Source organism: Mobula birostris, chromosome 7, assembly GCF_030028105.1.
Source record: "Mobula birostris isolate sMobBir1 chromosome 7, sMobBir1.hap1, whole genome shotgun sequence".
Taxonomy (NCBI): domain Eukaryota; kingdom Metazoa; phylum Chordata; class Chondrichthyes; order Myliobatiformes; family Myliobatidae; genus Mobula; species Mobula birostris.
The window spans coordinates 178,977,783-178,998,571 of record NC_092376.1 but is presented as its reverse complement, the minus strand read 5'-3'; the positions used below and the strand labels follow the sequence as shown (position 1 = coordinate 178,998,571).

General features: G+C 43.3%; 1 protein-coding gene across 1 annotated transcript in view; it reads right to left on the bottom strand.

The window, feature by feature from the left end:
- LOC140201005 (uncharacterized) overlaps positions 1-17,897 on the bottom strand; it is a 66,220-nt gene extending 48,323 nt beyond the window's left edge. Inside the window, 1 exon segment of the mRNA XM_072264643.1 lies at positions 15,396-17,897. Coding sequence (XP_072120744.1) covers positions 15,396-17,768 — 2,373 coding nt within the window. The 5' untranslated portion in view covers positions 17,769-17,897.
- Between the last annotated feature and the right edge of the window lie 2,892 nt (positions 17,898-20,789).

Sequence of the window (20,789 nt, the reverse complement as noted above, 5' to 3'; positions counted from 1 at the left end):
GATCCAGTCTTTCATCATATGAAAGTCTCGCCATCCCAGGAATCAATCTGGTGAACCTTCTTTATACTCCCTCTATGGCAAGAATGTCTTTCCTCAGATTAGGGGACAAAAACTGCACACAATACTCCAGGTGTGGTCTCACCAAGGCCTTGTACAACTGCAGTAGTACCTCCCTGCTCCTGTACTCGACTCCTCTTGCTATGAATGCCAGCATACCATTCCCTTTTTCACCGCCTGCTGTACCTGCATGCCGACTTTCAATGACTGGTGTATAATGACACCCAGGTCTCGTTGCACCTCCCTTTTTCCTAATTGGCCACTATTCAGATAATAATCTGTTTTCATCTGCCATGAATTTGCCCACTCACCTAACCTATCCAAGTCACCCTGCATCCTCTTAGCATCCTCCTCACAGCTAACACTGCCGCCTAGCTTCGTGTCATCCGCAAACTTGGAGATGCTGCATTTAATTCCCTCATCTAAGTCATTAATATATATTGTAAACAACTGGGGTCCCAGCACTGAGCCTTGCCATACAACACTAGTCACTGCCTGCCATTCTGAAAAGGTCCCGTTTATTGCCACTCTTTGCTTCCTGTCTGCCAACCAATTCTCTATCCACATCTTACCCCCAATACCGTGTGCTTTAAGTTTGCACACTAATCTCCTGTGTGGAACCTTGTCAAAAGCCTTTCGAAAATCCAAATATACCACATCCACTGGTTCTCCCCTATCCACTCTACTAGTTACATCCTTAAAAAAATTCTATGAGATTCGTCAGACATGATTTTCCTTTCATAAATCCATGCTGACTTTGTCCGATGATTTCACCGCTTTCCAAATGTGCTGTTATCACATAGAAATCATAGAAACCATAGAAACTACAGCACAGAAACAGGCCCTTTGGCCCTTCCTGGCTGTGTCGAACCATTTTCTGCCTAGTCCCACTGACCTGCACACGGACCATATCCCTCCATACACCTCCCATCCATTTATCTGTCCAATTTATTCTTAAGTGTTAAAAAAGAACCCGCATTTACCACCTTGTCTGGCAGCTCGTTCCATACTCCCACCACTCTGTGTGAAGAGGCCCCCCGTAATTTTCCCTTTAAACTTTTCCCCCCTCACCCTTAACCCATGTCCTCTGTTTTTTTTTTCCCCTTGCCTCAGTGGAAAAAGCCTGCTTGGATTCACTCTATCTATACCATCATAATTTTATATACCTCTATCAAATCTCCCCTCATTCTTCTACGCACCAGGGAATAAAGTCCTAACCTATTCAACCTTTCTCTGTAACTGAGTTTCTCAAGTCCCGGCAACATCCTTGTAAACCTTCTCTGCACTCTTTCAACCTTATTTATATCCTTCCTGTAATTTGGTGACCAAAACTGAACACAATACTCCAGATTCGGCCTCACCAATGCCTTATACAACCTCATCATAACATTCCAGCTCTTATACTCAATACTTCGATTAATAAAGGCCAATGTACCAAAAGCGCTCTTTACGACCCTATCTACCTGTGACGACACTTTTAAGGAATTTTGTATCTGTATTCCCAGATCCCTCTGTTCCACTGTACTCCTCAGTGCCTTACCATTAACTCTGTATGTTCTACCTTGGTTTGTCCTTCCAACGTGCAATACCTCACACTTGTCAGTATTAAGCTCCATCTGCCATTTTTCAGCCCATTTTTCCAGCTGCTCCAGGTCCCTCTGCAGGCTCTGAAAACCTTCCTCATTGTCTACTACACCTCCAATCTTTGTATCATCAGCAAACTTGCTGATCCAATTTACCACATTATCATCCAGATCATTGATATAGATGACAAATAACAATGGACCCAACACTGATCCCTGTGGCACACCACTAGTCACAGGCCTCCACTCAGAGAAGCAATTTTCTACCACCAGTCTCTGGCTTCTTCCATCGAGCCAATGTCTAATCCAATTTACCACCTCTCCATGTATACCTAGCGACTGAATTTTCCTAACTAACCTCCTATGCGGGACCTTGTTAAATGCCTTACTGAAGTCCATGTAGACAATATCCACTGCCTTCCCTTCATCCACTTTCCTGGTAACCTCCTCGAAAAACTCCAACAGATTGGTCAAACATGACCTACCACGCAGAAAGCCATGCTGACTCTCCTTAATAAGCCCCAGTCTATCGAAATGCTTGTAGATTCTGTCTCTTAGTACTCCCTCCAATAGCTTACCTACTACTGACGTGAAACTCACCGGCCTATAATTTCCCGGATTACTTTTCGATCCTTTTTTAATCAACGGAACAACATGAGCCACTCTCCAATCCTCCGGCACTTCACCCATATACAGCGACATTTTAAATATTTCTGCCAGGGCCCCTGCAATTTCAACACTAGTCTTCTTCCAGGTCCGAGGGAACACTCTGTCAGGTCCCGGGGATTTATCCACTTTAATTTTCCTCAAGACAGCAAGCACCTCCTCCTTTTCAATCTGTACAGTTTCCATGGTCTCACTACTTGATTCCCTCAATTCCATAGATTTCTTGCCAGCTTCCTTAGTAAATACAGATGCAAAAAACCTATTTAAGATCTCCCCCATTTCCTTTGGTTCCACACAAAGCCGACCACTCTGATCTCCAAGAGGACCAATTTTATCCCTTACAATCCTTTTGCTCTTAATATACTTGTAAAAGCTCTTTGGATTATCCTTCACTTTGACTGCCAAGGCAACCTCATGTCTTCTTTTTGCCCTCCTGATTTCTTTCTTAAGTATTTTCTTGCACTTCTTATACTCCTCAAGCATCTGATTTACCCCCGTTTCCTATACATTTCATACAACTCCCTCTTCTTCTTTATCAGAGTTGCAATATCCCTTGAGAACCAAGGTTCCTTATTCCTATTCAATTTGCCTTTAATCCTGACAGGAACATACAAACTCTGCACTCTCAAAATTTCCCCTTTGAAGGCTTCCCACCTACCAATCACATCTTTGCCAGAGAACAACCTGTCCCAATCCACGCTTTTTAGATCCTTTCTCATTTCTTCAAATTTGGCCTTCTTCCAGTTCAGAACCTCAACCCTAGGACCAGATCTATCCTTGTCCATGATCAAATTGAAACTAATGGTGTTATGATCACTGGAACCAAAGTGCTCCCCTGCACAGACTTCTGTCACTTGCCCTAATTCGTTTCCTAACAGGAGATCCAATATTGCATCCCCTCTAGTTGGTCCCTCTATATATTGATTTAGAAAACTTTCCTGAACACATTTTACAAACTCTAAACCATCTAGACCCCTAACAGTATGGGAGTCCCAATCAATGTATGGAAAATTAAAATCCCCTACCACCACAACTTTATGTTTCCTGCAGTTGCCTGCTATGTCTCTGCAGATTTGCTCTTCCAAGTTCCGTTGACTATTGGGTGGTCTGTAATACAATCCCACTAATGTGGCCATACTTTTGCTGTTTCTCAGCTCCACCCATAAGGACTCAGTAGACAAGCCCTCTAATCTGTCCTGCCTGAGCACTGCTGTAATATTTTCCCTAACAAGCAATGCCACTTCCCTACCTTTCATTCCTCTGCCTCTATCACATCTGAAACATCGGAACCCTGGAATATTAAGCTGCCAGTCTTGCCCCTCCTGTAGCCAAGTTTCACTAATTGCTACAACATCATAATTCCACGTGGCAATCCACGCCCTCAACTCATCCGTCTTCCCGCAATACTCCTAGCATTGAAATGTATGCACCTCAGGAGACTTTTACCACCACTCACAACCTTTCTATCAGCGGATTTGCTTAAACTTTCAACATCATTTATTTTCACCCCAGCCACACTGTCAGCTCTGGCACTCTGGCTCCCATCTCCCTGAAAATCTAGTTTAAAGCCTCCCCAAAAGCACTAACAAACCTCCCTGAAAGGATATTGTTTCCCCTGTGGTTCAAGTGTAACCTGTCTCTCTTGTACAGGTCCCACCTGCCCCAGAAGAGGTCCCAATGATCCTGAAATCTGAAACCCTGCCCCCTACAGCAGTTCCTCAGCCACTTGTTCCTCCTCCAGAGCATCCTATTCCTACCCTCACTGGCACGTAGCAGAGGTAGCAATCCTAAGATTACCACCCTCGAGGTCCTGCTTTTCAACTTCTTACCAAGCTCTCTATACTCACTGTCCAGAACCACCTCACTCTTCCTCGCTTTGTCATTGCTACCGATGTGCACCATGACATCTGGCTGATCACCCTCCCACTTCAGAATGTCATGCAAGCGATCAGAGACATCCTTGACCCTGGCACCTGGGAGTCAACAAACCATCCTGGATTCTCTGTCACGACCACAGAACCTCCTATCTGCACCTCTAACTATCGAGTCCCATATCACTACCGCTCTCCTCTTTCTCCCCCCTCCCTTCTGCACTGCAGAGCCAGTCTCAGTGCCAGAGATCCGGCTACTGCAGCTAGCCCCAGGTAAGTCATCCCCCCTCCCCCAACAGTATCCAATGCGGTATACTTGTTGCTAAGGGGAATGGCCACAGGGGAACCCTGCTCTGCCTGCCGTTTCCCCTTCTCTCGCCTGACAGTGACCCAATTTCCTGTCCTCTGCTCCTTTGGCGTAACTACCTCCCTGTAGCTACGATCTATAATCTCCCCATTCTCCCGAATGATCCGCAGGTCATCCAGCTCCTGCTCCAGTTCCCTAACGCGGTTCGTTAGGAGCTGCAGCTGGATGACCTTTGATAACTGACTCTAGCATTTTCCCCACCACCGATGTTAGGCTAACCCGTCTATAATTCCCCAGTTTCTCTCTCCCTCCTTTTTTAAAAAGCGGGGTTACATTAGCCACCCTCCAATCCTCAGGAACTAGTCCAGAATCTAAAGAGTTTAGAAAAATTACCACTAATGGATCCACTCTTTCTTGGGCTCCTTCCTTATGCACTCTGGAATGCAGACCATCTGGCCCTGGGGACTTATCTGCCTTTAATCCCTTCAATTTACCTAACACCACTTCCCTACTAACATGTATTTCCCTCATTTCCTCCATCTCACTAGACCTTCTATCCCCTACTATTCCCGGAAGATTATTTATGTCCTCCTTAGTGAAGTCAGAACCAAAGTAGTTATTCAATTGGTCTGCCATGTCCTTGTTCCCCATAATCAATTCACCTGTTTCTGTCTGTCGGGGACCTACATTTGTCTTAACCAATCTTTTTCTTTTCACTTATCTATAAAGGCTTTTACAGTCAGGTTTTATGTTCCCTGCCAGTTTTCTCTCATAATCTTTTTTCCCTTTCCTAATTAAGCCCTTTGTCTTCCTCTGCTGGACACCAAATTTCTCCCAGTCCTCAGGTGAGCCGCTTTTTCTGGCTAATTTGTGTACTTCTTCTTTGGAATTGATACTATCCGTAATTTCCCTTGTCAATCACGGGTGTACTACCTTCCCTGATTTATTCTTTTGCCAAACTGGGATGAAAAATTGTTGCAGTTGATCCATGCAATGAATAAGAGTCTTTGAATAATCTGTACCCAAAATCAACCACTCGGCTCAACATGCCCATGTTAATCAATATGTCTGTCCATGTTACCAATTTTGTCTGTGTTTGGCCTATGTTCCTTCAACTTTTTTTCCATCTATTTACACGTCCAAATGTCTGCAAGCATTGCGGCGTACCTGGGTGTGCATCTTCGGCCGATAGTTTTTGTTTCATATACCCTTGACACTCTTCCTTTTTTAACAAAAAACTGTACTTTCTCCAGTAGTATACTCACCTATGCGGAGAAATGATTCTGACTATTCGCATTATGTGTTGAAAACAAATCGCAGCCTAGCCTTATAACTTAACCTTCCAGTCTTGGTGCCACTCCTGAGAAACATTTCTGCACCTTTTCTAGCTTATTGATATCCTTCCTATCGCTGTCAGCAATAACTGCACACCGTATTTTAAGTGCAGTCTCACCAATAAATTGTACTTTTGCAATATGGTGTATCAATTGTGTAATAATAAGACTATCCTCTGAAGGCAAGCAAGCTGGCACATTCTTCAGTACCCCCTTTAATCTCTGCTACAACATTCAGGCAACGATGTAGCTGCGCCTTTATTTCTCTGTTCTACGATACTCTTTGGACCCACAGGACTGTTTGTATACTTCCTCCCCTGATTTACCGGATCTCGCAATTGTCCAACTTAAATCCGATTTACGTTCCTTTGGCCCACTTACACAGTTTGTTCATGAACTTATCCAATCTTCTCTTAAACGTTAAAATCGACCTTGCATGCATCACTTCCGCTAGCAGTTCGTTCCACACTCTCCCGACCCTTTGCATGAAGAAGTTTCCCTTCATATTCCACAAACTTTGCAGCCTTCCCCCTCAATTCATTACCTCCGGTGTAGTCCCACCCAAACTTAGTGAAAAAACCCTGTTTGCATTTACCCTATCTATACCTGTTATAATGTTGCATGCCCATAACAAATCTCCACTGAAGTTTTACACTCCAAGAAATAAAGTCCAAACCTATTCAATCCTTCCTTATAACTCAAGTACTCCGGACCCGGCAACATTCTTATCAATTTACTCTGTACCTTTTTAACTTTATTTATATCTTTCCAGTATGAAGGTGACCAAAACTGCACAACACACCCCAAGTTAGGCCTCAACAATGTCGTATACAACTTCAACGTAACATCACATCTCCTGCACTTAATACAGTGATTTATCAAGGCCAATGTGCCACACGTTTTCTTTCTGTCCCTATATACCTGTGATTCCACTTGCAATGAATTATGGAGTATCTCGAGACCCCTTTGTTCTATCACACTACTCAGTGCCCGACCGTTCACTGGGTATGACCTACTCCAGTTGACTCGACAGAAGTGCAACAACCCGCAAATGTGTGCATTAAATTACATCTGCAATTCTTCAGTCCCTTTTTCCAGCTGGTCCAGATTTCACTGCAAGCCATGATTGCATTCCTCATTGAACACTACGCCCCCAATCTTGGTGAATCGTTGATATAGATGCCAAACGATAACAGACCCAGCACCGACCCTTGCGGTATTCCATAAGACACAGGTCTCATTTCAGACAGCCAACCATCTACTACCGTTCTTTAACTTCTCCCACGAAGTCAATGTCCAATACAATTTACTAATTCATCTTCAATGTCGAGAAAATGAGCCACTTTGACCAACCTTCCATGCGACACCTTGCTAAAATACCTTACCAAAATCCGCTGCTTTGCCTTCATTAACTTTCCAGGTGACTTCCTCAAAAACCTCTTTAATATTGGTTGGCCATAATCTACCACGCACAAAACCATGTTGACTATGTTTAACCTGTCCATTTCTATTCAATGTTACATGCTCAAGGACATCTGTTTCTGTTTTGTGAGAATGATGTACTGGTCTTCTGGAAATCACCTGATGTGATTTTCCCGCCGATGTGAGGTCACGTGATGACGTGCCCCGTGACTATATGAGGATCGACCTAGGTGACGCAGTTGGTTTTTGAGTTTCTAGATTTCCAGGTGGAACGTGCTGTATCTCCGTTTCTGTTGCGTGTTTGTTTTTGGTGACGCAGTTTCATTTTTAATACGGTTGTGCGTTCTGTTGCAAGATACCATTATTATTTGGACTGGAAATTTTTGCTAGATGTGTTGATTTACCCAATTCCAACATTCGAAGGGAGAGTGAAGAATTCATCGAAGTGCAGGATCGAAGGATCGAGAGAAGTCGGCATCGTTTGGCAGTTTAATAAAGGATCGACCTTATTGAGTCTTCGTTGGAGTAGCAACCTGCATCGAGATAACTTTTGCCAAAAGAAATGAGTTCATGCAAAGGTGTACTCTCTCTCTCTCTAAAGGAATTTAAGGTCAATCAATTTACACTGTTTATTTTCGGTATCGTGAATCCTGTGGAGAGAACCAGCAGTAAAGTTGCGTCTGTGAAGAAATCCTTCTCCAGAGAAGTCTCTCCCAACTGAATGCGTAAAACTGTTGGACTTTCGAAGTTATCGCTTTAGGAAGTATATCTGACTGTATCGCTTTAAGAACTGTTTTCGCATTTAACGCTTTAAGAACCAGAGCCGAGTGGCGAATTGGTGAACGGCTGCATATCTGTTAACTTCCGGTTAAAGTTTTCGTTTGTTTTTTTTTCCCTTATCGTTTACCGGTGCTTAATAAATGTTTGGTTATTTTTATATAACCTGTCTCCATTGATAATCATTGTTGCCGTTTACGTTACATTAAGTATATATTTATCCTAACCCTAACCCTTATAATATCTTCCAATAACTTTCCGGCGACTAGTTGACTTTAAGAACATTGTTTAAACAGTGGAACAACATTGGCTACCCTCCAACCCTCTGGTACCTCACCGCTCATTAAGGAGATTTAAATGCCTCTGCTGGGGCTGCGACAATTTCTGTTTTTGTCACCCGCAGCTTCTGAGGGAGCATATTACCAGGCCCGGGGGTTTATACGCCCTAATTTACCTCAGGACAGCACTCACCTTCTCCACTGTTATCTGTATGAGAATCCATGAAATGACATCTCTTTATGTTACTTCTGTAGGCTCTGCGTTGGTCTCCTGAGCTAGATCTGCTCAATCATTTTTCCCTCCTCACATGGATTAACATTCGGAATTTCCAGAAGAACAATTGTGTCCCTTGCAATCTGTTTGCTCTTAGCATACCTCTAGAATCCTTTACGCTTCTCCTTCACCTTTTTTGCTCGGGCAACTTCATTCTTTTTTGTTAGCTCACCTGGTTTCTTTAAGTGTTCTCTTGCATTTCCTATACACCAGAAGCATTCCATTTGTTCTTACCTGCCCATACCTGTTAAACACCTCATTTTTTATTTTTTAATAATCGATTGAAAAATAGGGATTTCCAGAACTGACATTTTATTTTGGTTCTGAGAAATACAAGCTTTGTACTCTCAAAATTTCACCTTTGAAGGTTTTCCACTTATCAAGTACACATTTGCCAGAAAACAGCCTGACCCAATCCACACTTGCAAGATCCTTTCAGATGCCATCAAAATTTCCTTTCTCCAATTTAGAATCTCAGCCCAAGGATCATACCTACCTTTTGTTTGCATATTTAGTTTGAAACTAACGGCATTGTGAACAGTACATGCGAAGTATTCGCCTGCACAAACTCCTGTTAGCTGTCCTGTCTCATTCCTTAATAACAGCTGAAGAATCGCACATTCTCTCGTTAAGATTTTTACTTACTGATTAAGGAAACTTCCATTAGCACAGTATATCATGACTGAAAACGGCTGTGAGAATTCCCTGACAAGTAACGCCGCCCTCCTCTTTTAATCCCTTCCACTCTGTCACATCTAAAACAACTGAACACAGGAATATTGAGAACGCAGACACGAGGAAATCTGCAGATGCTAGAAATTCAAGCAACACATACAAAAAATGCTGATGAACGCAGCAGGCCAGGCAGCATCTATAGGAAGAGGTACAGTCGACGTTTCGGGCCGTGTCCCTTGACCGGGCCGAAACGTCAACTGTAACTCTTCCTATAGATGCTGCCTGGCCTGCTGCGTTCAGCAGCATTTTTTGTGTGTGTTACAGGAATATTGAGCTGCCATTCCTGCCTCTCCTGCTAGCATGTCTTAATAATGGCTACACCATAATTCCATGTGGTTATCCATACACTGTAATCATCTGCCTTCCCTATGATACTTCTTGCATTGAACTATATGTAGTTAAGGAACTTAGTCGCAACATAGTCAACTTGTTTTGGTACTGACTGTCTGAGGACTTAACAATATCTCTCTCAACAACCTCATTAACTGTTCTGGCACACTATTTCCCATCCTGCTGCAAGACTACTTTAAACTTCGCCGTGCAGCATGAGCAAACATTCCCGCTACGATATTAGTCCCCTTTCAGTGCAAGTGAAAACCGTCTCCTCTCTTCAGTTCCGACCTTCCGCTGAAGAGAGCCCAATGATAATATGCGTTTACGCCCGTATGCATTATCTTATGTCTTTCCTCCTGCACCAACCCCTGACCCACGTATTAAACTGTATAACATTCCTAGTTCTGGCCTCACTAAAACGTGATACGGGTAGCTACCCTGTGGTCACAACCATGGAGGTCATACTCTTTAACTTAGCAACTTGCAGGACTCACTTTGCAGAACCCCATCAATGTTCTTATTTAACCACAAAAAAAGAGAAAATCAGCAGACTATTTTTCTGTCACCCCTCGGTCACCCGTAAGATCCGAAGTTCATCCATTTGAAGTACCATCTCCTTATTCAGGTGTGTTAGAAGCTATAGTCGTTAGAGTCACTGGATGTCTCCCTGTATTCCCATATCCCACAACAGGAGCATCTCTACTGTTAATAGCAACAAATCTGAAGAACGAAGAATAATAAGTTATAAATTGTGGCGGAGTTGGGGGAGCTCTACCAACAACTGTTAATACTGATTGTATTAACAATGTTTTCATGCAGTCAATAAATACTTATAAAAATGCAATTAACTCAGCACTGAGTTCTGAGGCACACAACCAGTCTCAGCCCCCTAATCTGAATAACAACCTTTCACTACCACACTCTGACTCTTTCTACTTGGGTATTACGTATCAAGCTGACTACCTCACCATGATTTAACCATGCGCATCCTTGGCATGACCTTATTAAAATTCTTGCAGATAATGTCTTTGTCAGACTTCACCTGTTCAAAAAGCTCACCCCAACCTGCGCGATGCAAATTCCAACGCGCACAGTCATGCTAACCATTTCCTTAAATCATTTCCATTCCAAATGCTGGTAGACCCTGCCTCTCAGAAACTACTATAGCAAATATTTTCACCAGTGATGTCAGGATCACTGGGGTCCAGATCGCTGGTTTGCTCTTAGGACAATGTTAGCTAGCTTCCGGTGCATCATACCGGGCAAAAAGGACAGAAATATCTTCGCGAGGTCACGATAATTTCTTCTCTAGTTTCCGCCGCCCCCCGCAATTTTCCGCTTAACGCTGTATCTGGCTATGGGAATTGATCCATTTCAATATGCCTCAAACGTAGACTCGAAGATTTGCGTGCAAATCAATGCTTCTTAGAAAAAATAGATCGTTTGACGAGAGCAAAGGTAGATTTGCATCTCATGCCACTCATTGGACCATGTCAAAGGTGCAGAAGTCTTTGTTGGAGAAGGAATAACAAAGTAGAAGTCCAAGGTATCCTGCGGTGGGAGGGAGAACTGCCAGAGGTCGTGGTACATATTGTTACCAATGACATAGGTAGGAAAGGGAAGAGGTCCTGATAAAAGACTACAGGCAGGACCGCAAAGGTAGTAAACTCGGGATTACTGCCTGTTCCACCCGACAGTGAGTATAGGAATAGGATGAGGTGGAGGATAAATGCGTGGCTGACGGGGCAGGAATTCAGATTTCTGGATCATTGGGACCTCTTCTGGGGCAGGTGTGACCTGCACCTGAATCCCAGGGTGTCCGATACCCTGGAGGGCAGGTTTGCTAAGGCTACTGGGGAGAGTTCAAACTAGAATTGTTGGGGGAGGGTGGGATCCGAACTTAAGAGTCTGCGGAAGAGGAGGTTGGACCACAAATAGAGAAAGCTTGTAGACAGTGCGAGAGGAAGTATAGGCAGGTGATAGAGGAGGGACGCACTCTGACCGAAGGTTTGAGATGCGTCTATTTTAACCCAAGGAGTGTTGTAAACAAAGCGGATGAGCTTAGAGCGTGGATCAGTATTGGAGATATGATGTGGTGGCCATTACAGAGACTTGGATGGCTTAGAGACGGGAATGGTTACTTCAAGTGCTGAGTTTTAGATGTTTTAGAAAGGACAGGGAGGGAGGCAATAGAGGTGTGAGCATGGCATTGTTCATCAGAGACAGTGTCACGGCTCCAGAAAATGTGGGTGCTATGGACGGATTGTCTACGGAGTATCTGTGGGTGGAGGTTAGGAACAGGAAGGGGTCAATTAATTTACTGGGTGTTTTTTATAGGCCACCCCATAGTTTGGATATCGAGGAGCAGATACAGATACAGATCCTGGAAAGGTGTAATAATAACAGAGTTGTCGTGATGGGAGATTTTAATTTTCCAAATATCGATTGGCATCTCCCTGCAGCAAGGTATTCAAATGGGGTGGAGTTTGTTATGTGTGTTCAGGAAGGTTGCTTAACACAATATGTAGATAAGCCTACAAGAAGACAGGCTGTACTTGATTTGGTATTGAGAAATGAAGCTGGTCAGGTGACAGATCTCTAGGTGGGAGAGCATTTTGGAGATAGTGATCATGATTCTATCTCCTTTGCAATAGCATTGGAGAGAGATAGGAACAGACAAGTTAGAATAGCATTTAATTGGAGTAAGGGGAATTATGACGCTATCAAGCAGGAAATTGGAGGCTTAAATAGGAAACAGATGTTCTCAGGGAAAAGTACGGAAGAAATGTGGCAAATGTTCAGGGCATCTTTGTGTGGCATTCTGTACGGGTACGTTCCAATGAGACAGGGAAGTTATGGTAGGGTACAGGAGCCGTGGTGTACAAAGGCTGTACTAATTCTAGTCAGAAAGAAAAGAAAAGCTTGCAAAAGGTTCAGAGAGCTAGGTAATGTTAGATATCCAGAAGATTAGAATGCTAATAGGAAGAAGCTTAAAAAGGAAATTAGGAGAGCCAGAAGGGGGCTTGGCGGGCAGGATTAAGGAAAACCCCAAGGCATACTGCAAATATGCGAAGAACAAGAGGATAAGACGTGAAACAATAGGACCTATCAAGTGTGACAGTGGGAAAGTGTGTATGGGACCGTAGGGAACAGCAGAGAACTTAATCAATGCTTTACTACAGCATTCACTTTGGAAAAATATCTTGGTGATTGTACTGATGACTTGCAGCAGTTTGAAAATATTGAGCATGAGGATATTAAGAAAGATGATTTGTTGGAGTTTCCGGAATGCATCAAGTTGGATGAGTCGCCGGGACCGGATGAGGTGTACCCTAGGCTACTGTTGGAGACGAGAGAAGAGATTGCTGAAACTTTGGCGATGATCTTTCCATCATGAATGGGGCCGGGAGAAGTTCCGTAGGATTGGAGGATTGTCAAAGATGTTCCTTTATTCTGGAAAGGGAATAGAGATAGCCAAGGAAATTATAGACCAGTGAGTCTTAACTCAGTGATTGGTAAGTTGATGGAGAAGATCCTGCGAGGCAGAATTAATGCACATTTGGAGAGGTAGAATATGATTAGGAATAGTCAGCATGGCTTTGTCAAGGGCAGGTCGTGCCTTACGAGCCTGATTGAATTTTTTTGAGGATGTGACTAAACACATTGATGAAGGAAGAACAGTAGATGTAGTGTTTTTGGAATTCAGCAAGGTATTTAATAAGGTACCCCATGCGAGGCTTATTGAGAAAGTAAAGAGAGATGGGATACAAGGGGACATTGCTTTATAGATCCAGAACTGGCTTTCCCATAGAAGGCAAAGAATAGTTGTGCACGTATCATATTCTGCCTGGATGTCGGTCACCAGTGGGGTGCCTCAGGGATCTGTTGTGGTACCCTTACTCTTCGTGATTTTTATAAATGACCTGGATGAGGAAGTGGAGATACGGGTTAGTAAGTCTACTGATGACACAAAGGTTGGAGGTTATTTGGATAGTGTGGAGGGCTGTCAGAAGTTACAGCGGGACATTGATGGGATGCAAAACTGGGATGAGAATTGGCAGGTGGTGATCAACCCAGATAAGTGAGAAGTTGTTCATTTTGGTAGGTCAAATATGATGGCAGAATATAGTATTAATGGTAAGACGCTTGGCAGTGTGAAGGATCAGAGGGATGTTCTCGTCCGAGTTCATAGGACACTTAAAGCAGCTGGGTGGGTTGACTCTGTGGTTAAGAAGGCCTACGGTGTATTGGCCTTCATCAATCGTGGAATTGAATTTAGGAGCTGTGAGGTAATATTGCAGTTCTATAGGACCCTGGTCAGAACCCACCTGGAGTACTGTTCTCAGTTCTGGGCGCCTCACTACAGGAAGGATATGAAAGCTATAGAAAAAAATGCAGAGTAGATTTAGAAGGATGTTGCCTGGATTGGGGAGCAGGTCTTATGAGTATAGGTTGAGTGAACTCGGCCTTTTCTCCTTGGAGCGACGGAGGGTGAGAGGTAACCTGATAGAGGTGTATAAGATGATGAGAGGCATTGATCATGTGGATAGTCAGAGGCTTTTCTCCAAGGCTGAAATGGTTGCCACAAGAGGACACAGGTGGATTTAGATTTAGATCAGGCAGGAAATTGGAAGCTTAAACTGGACACAGATGTTCTCAGGGAAAAGTACGGAAGAAATGTGGCAAATGTTCAGGGGATCTTTGTGTGGAGTTCTGTATAGGTGCGTTCCATTTAGACAGAAGTGGTCCCAACACCAACCCCTGTGGAACACTACTAGTCACTGTCAGCCAGCCAGAGAAGGATCTCTTTATTCCCACTCACTGCCTCCTACCAATCAGCGGTAAGTTGTTTTGCTCAGAGAGTGGTGAATGCGTGGAATGGGCTGCCGGCAACGGTGTTAGAGGAGGATACGATAGTGTCTTTAAAGAGACATTGAGACAGATACATGGAGCTTAGCAGAATAGAGGGCTATAGGGAACCCTAGCAATTTCTAAGGTCGGGACATGTTCGGCACAACTTTGTGGGCGGAAGGGCCTGTATTGGGCTGTTGGTTTTCTATGTTTCTATGTTTCGGTGTTTCTAACTCATAACCCACGATTCCTTCCATGTTCACTCAAATGTAGTACCCACATCAAACATAGTACATGGTTCCATTTATCCTGCCGTCGCCTTCATTGACACTTCAACTAAATTGTTTGTTATTTTAACTACTCTGACCAGCGGTTCCGCATCTAAAAGAACAAAAAGCTTCTGTTTTGCACTCAGGGGTACAGTCTGACATGCTGAGTGCCTACAGTATATTGTTTATATTTCAGATCACGTTTGTGCATTTTTGGTTCTGCAGATGGGTTGTGAAATTAAATCACTTTTCGGGAATGCATTTCAATGTGTCCACATATCTTTATATCTCAGTTTTTAAATATCACAATTCAAGCGCATATATGAAACCTGGCCCCAAGATGCGTATGTATTACAGACCCAATCGCGAACAATTTGTAAACAAAATTCAGTGGCAATTAGTAAGATTCTCTTCAGAAAGAGCAGATGCCAATTTCTCACCGTTAGATTCCAGGAAAGCTTATTTTCATCATTGTGGCAACTGTATTCCTCTTCAGCAGAAAGACGATAATTTGCAAAGAGGGAATATTTTCTGAAATAGTTTACTGCAATAAGCCTCATTACACAATTTAACAAAAATAAGCGGACATACACTGGGCATCAGTTGATGTTACACGTCCCTGTAATTTAGCATTGAGCCTGAGAGGTGGGAGGGCCGCAAGGCTTCAGGAAAAGGAAATCGCTTTTTGCTGATTCTGGTGATAGACAGACCGAATACTGTGGCAGTCCTGGCATGCGGACTAACTGTTCAGTACCAGGATAGCGTAAAGTTTCCTCCATGGCAGATCTTCGATTAATCGTGCCGTGCAATTCTCCAGGTTTGAAACAATAACTGGGGGAAGTAAACTCTTGGGTGATATTTCTGTCCTGTTTACATTTGATGCCAATCAGCAGAATGATAATGAGAAGAAAGATAATGGAAGTGCAACTGAAAATAACCAATAAATAAACATTTATATCAGAGGAATATTCGGGTCTCCTTACTGAATTACCACTTTCGGCGAAAGTTTCGGTGCTGTTCTGCAAAATTGTAATGTGAATCTTAATCGTGCTGGATAGATTTGGCTGCCCGTTGTCTTTTACCAGAATATCCAAACTTTGAGTGATCGGATCCGACTCCAAGATATTCCGCGCAGTTCTAATTTCGCCAGAAGTCTTCCCAACGATAAACAAATTGGGATCGGTAGTTTTCAGCATTTGGTAAACGAGCCGTGCATTCTGACCTGAATCTGCATCAGTAGCCAATATCCTAGAGACTAAGTACCCTTGGCTCGCTGACTGGGGCAAGAGCATCATGGCCGATGATCCACTATGTCCAGAAGGTGAAACAATTACTGGAGCGTTGTCATTTTGATCCAGGATGATCACATTAACTGTTGCGGTACTGCTCAGCGGGGGCACTCCAGCGTCACGGGCTTGAACGAGGATCTGAAAGTTTTTGAGTTCCTCATAATCAAAGGAGCGCAATGTGTAAATCGTACCGTTCATAGAGTTAATGCTGAGGTATGTGGACACTGGCGGGTTTTTGATGTGATTGTCCAGAATAGAGTAAGAAACATAGGAATTCTGTTCCATATCAGGATCAGATGCAGTTAATGTGAAGATGGAGGCGTGAGGGGCATTATTTTCAGACAGATATACGTTGTAGGACAGATCAGCGAAGCGTGGGGCGTTATCGTTTATATCGGTAACTGCAATATGGATGGTTTTATTCGTTGACAGTGAAGGTAATCCCAAATCCCAGGCTGAAACAAGTATTTTATACTCAGACATCGTTTCACGGTCCAACATTGCACTTGTAATTAATTTATAATGATTAGACGATGTTTGCAGCATAAACGGGACGTTCTGTGGTATTTCGCAGCGCTCTTGACCGTTCTCTCCAGAATCACGATCAACAACATCAATCAATGTGATTAAAGTTCCTGGTGGAGCATTTTCTGGGATATGGTTCGTCAGTGACTTCACTTTTATCTCGGGTGCGTTGTCGTTTACGTCAATAACTTTAATCAGTACTTTGGAATGTCCTGTAATCGCAGGAGACCCGTGATCAACAGCTTGAATATCAAGTGAATAGCTGTTTATTTTTTCAAAATCTAGAGGCCCTTCAACTAGAATCTCCCCAGTCTCCGGAACCAAACTGAACACACCATGCACTCTTTGTGAGGATACTCCACTAAAAGAATACGACAACTTAGCATTCAGCCCTTCGTCGAAATCCGTTGCGCTAACTGTCATCACTACAGTACCTTGTGGTGCATTTTCCTTTATGCTGCTCCTGTAAACATCATGCTCGAATACAGGTGGATTATCATTGACGTCCAGTACAGTAATGAGAATCTGAGCTGTTCCGGTTCTCTGAGGGATCCCTCCGTCCGTAGCAGTAAGCACTAGCTGAAAGAATGACTGCAACTCTCGGTCCAAGGATTTCTCTAACACCAGCTCGGCAATTATAATACCCTCCTCGGTTCTCCGTGTCTCAAGATTAAAATACTCACTCGAACTGATTGCGTAGTCGGCCACTGTATTTATTCCAATGTCGGGGTCTTCCGCGCTCTCGAGACGGAAGCGTACTCCTGGAGGAATGGCTTCAGATATCTGCAACGGAATACTGCTCTCCCGGAACGTAGGCGAGTTGTCATTGACATCATAAATCACTAGCTCTCCGCGATGCACCTCCAAGGGATTTTCGAGTATTATTTCAAAGGGTATACTACACATATCTGATTTCCCACAAAGACGTTCCCGGTCAATTCTTTCATGAATAGATAAAACCGGATTTTCCAAACTAACCTTCATGTATCGGCCTCCGTCATCAGAGCTGAGACGAAATTTGCGAGCGGATAACTGCCGTACATTCAATCCCAAATCTTGAGCGATATTCCCAACAAATGTCCCCTTTTCCATTTCCTCGGCAATCGAATAACTAATTTGCCCGGAAATTCGACCGGGGGCACAAAAGATAACAATGGATGCAATTACAGTGAGGCTAAACCTGAATGCGTCCGCCATTGTTCCGCATTCGATTCATTTACAAAACCAGGCCTCGATTAATCTGTTACACCGTCCTTACGGTAAAATGCAAAAATCATGCCGATAAAAACTGAATCGAAAGAAACAGAAGATTTGTTCTGCCTCAGCTTGACTCCTCAATGTAAACGCTCTCAATGACCGTCTGTTTCCTTCGACTCTGTCCTTTTATTTGAGGTCTGGGAGGGGCAATAGATCTATCCGTGGACTTGAGCTTCTCATTGGTAGACAGCGACACAACCAGTCCTTGTCAACAATTACAACTGCAGTTCTTAAAGCTGAGCTGCAATTCTAAATATTTAAAGGTGTACAACCATAAAATGTAGTTGTTGAAAAAATGATCCATTCAATATTCTTCTCAACATTATTCTCCGTAAATCAAACTCCAGTGTTTAGATGGATTGTTGGCCTAACGTTTGGCACGACCTGTGTATTCACACGGATCCAATATATTACGTAGGAAAATGACCACATGCGTACAATTACACTTCTGTTGGAGTCTAATATTCCCGGTTAAGGGCAGTGATATAATAAGATTTATATAAATGTGTTTTTTTTTCATTTCATCTGGACTGTTTTTTCTTTCTCAACTCAAGCTATTAAAACCTGAGGCATGGGCAGAGCCAAGACCACTCATTGCTCAACTGGCAGGACCTTTAGCTGGGGGAAACAATAGCAGTCGTGGCTCTGGTACAGAGTATGGCCTTGTAGCTTAGAACGGTAGGGATCAGAAGAGAATGGCATCAGCAATAGGGCTCGCTGTAGTCCGTGGGACGGATAGGTGATTCTGTTGACGTGAAAGGGAAACGCAGATGATAGTTTGCCATGCAGGTGCCAGGGTCCGCGATATTTCTGAACACATATACAATATTTTGAAAAAGGAGGCTGTGCAAGCAGATATATATTGATACGAACAACATACGTAGAAAAAATGGAGGAGGTTCTGAAAAAAAGAATTCAAGGAGTTAGGAAAGAAGCTGAGAAACAGGACCTCAAGGGTAATAATCCCAGGATTGCTGCCTGCGCCATGCGACAGTGAGGACAAGAATAGAATGACGTGGCAGATATATGCGTATTTGAAGAATTGGGGCAGGTTCGGGGATTCAGATTTCTGGATAACTGGGACCTTTTCTGGGGCAGCTATGATCTGTACAAAAGGGACGGGTTGCATTTGAATGCGAGGGGGGCCAATATTACTGCAGGCAAATTTACTAGCGATGTTGGATGTGGTTTAAACTAATATGGCAAGGGAAAGGGAGCAAATATGATAGAGCTGAAGATGAGCCAGCGGTTTTACAAGTAGATTGTCGATGTAACATGAATGGAAGGAATGACAAGCCAATGACTGGGTATGAATGCAAGCAGAGCAAAGCGTTAAATTATACCATAGAGGCAAAATTCAAAAGTAAGAAGAATGCAGGAATGAAGATGTGGTATTTAAATGCGCGCAGCATTCACACTATGCTGGAGGAACCCATGGCACAATCAGAGTTATGACGTTGTGGGCATCACTGAGTCGGGGCTAAAAAGGGCCATAGTTGGGAGCTTAACATCAAAGGATATACTTCTTTTAATCGAAAGGACAGGCAAGAAGACAGCAATAGCTCTGTTAAGGGATGGAATTACATCCTTAGAAAGAGGTTGCAGAGGGTCAAAAACCGTTAAACCTTTGTGAGTGGAGCTCAGAAAATGCACGGGTAAAAATCCATTATGGGAATCATACATAGGCCTCCAAAATGCTCCCTTGATGTGGGGCTGAGATTGCGAAGGGAGCTGGAAAAGGCATGTAATAAGAGTAATGACATAATTGTAATGGAGGACCTTAATATCCAAAAGGATTGGGAAAACCAGGTTGTTTTCTGATAGCAAGAGAACGAATTTTTGAATACCTACGAGATGGCTTTTTAGAACAGTTTGTGCTTGAGCCTACACGGGGAAAGCCTATCTTAGTTCGGGTATTGCGTAATTACCCAGAACTTATTCGGGAGCTTTTTGTAAAAGGAACATTAGGAGACAGTGATCATAATATGATTGATTTCATACTGCTTAATGAAAGGGCACGTGGCCAAGTGGTTAAGGCATTCGAATAGCGACCTGAACGTAGCGTGTTGTGTCCTTGAGCAAGGCACTTAACCAGACAGTGCTCTGCGATGACACTGGTGCTAAGTTGTATCAGCCCTTGCCCTTCCCTTGGGCAACATCGGGGACGTGGAGAGGGGTGACTTGCAGCATGGGCAATTGCCGGCCTTGCCTTGCCCAGGAGAGTCCCTGCGCCCTGGAAAGTGAAGACTTTCCAAGCGCATGCCATGGTCCCGACTAACGCAAGACTAAAAGATGCCTTTTTAACTGAGAGGGAGAAGAATGTCACATGTATCAATATCGCAATGGAAGAAAGGGGTTAGGACTGGGTGTCTTTGCAAGTACAGTATAAAGGAAAAGTGTTAGGCAAACTCAAATGTCTTAAGTTGAATAAGACACCTGGAACAGAGAGTCCAGAGTCCTGAAGAGATAGCGGATGATTTGTTCATAATCTTTCAAGAATCGTTTGATCCTGGCATGATCCCAGAGGTCATCAAGGATGCAAAAATCACTCCACTCTTTGAGAAGGGAGGAAGGCAAAATAAACAAATTAGAGTACATTTCAGTGGTTGTGTACATTTTGGAATCTATTATTAAGGTTGAATTTTCGGGGTATCTGAAGTAATGATAAAATAAGTGAAAGTGAGCATTGTTTCACAGACTATAAAGCATAAAACATAGAAGTCTACAGTACATGCCCTTCTCCCACAATACTGTTACAACAATGCAAAATACTCCAGAAACAGCCTAGAATTAAATTCCTGTCGTTCAGTATGGGAGATTTTAACTTTCCTAATATTGATTGACTACTCTTTAGCGCAAGGATCATAGATGGGGTGGGGGTGGAGGTTGTTACTTGTGTTCGGGAAAGTTTCCTGACGCACTATGTCTCTCACTGAGGGAGCATTTTGGAGGTAGTTACCA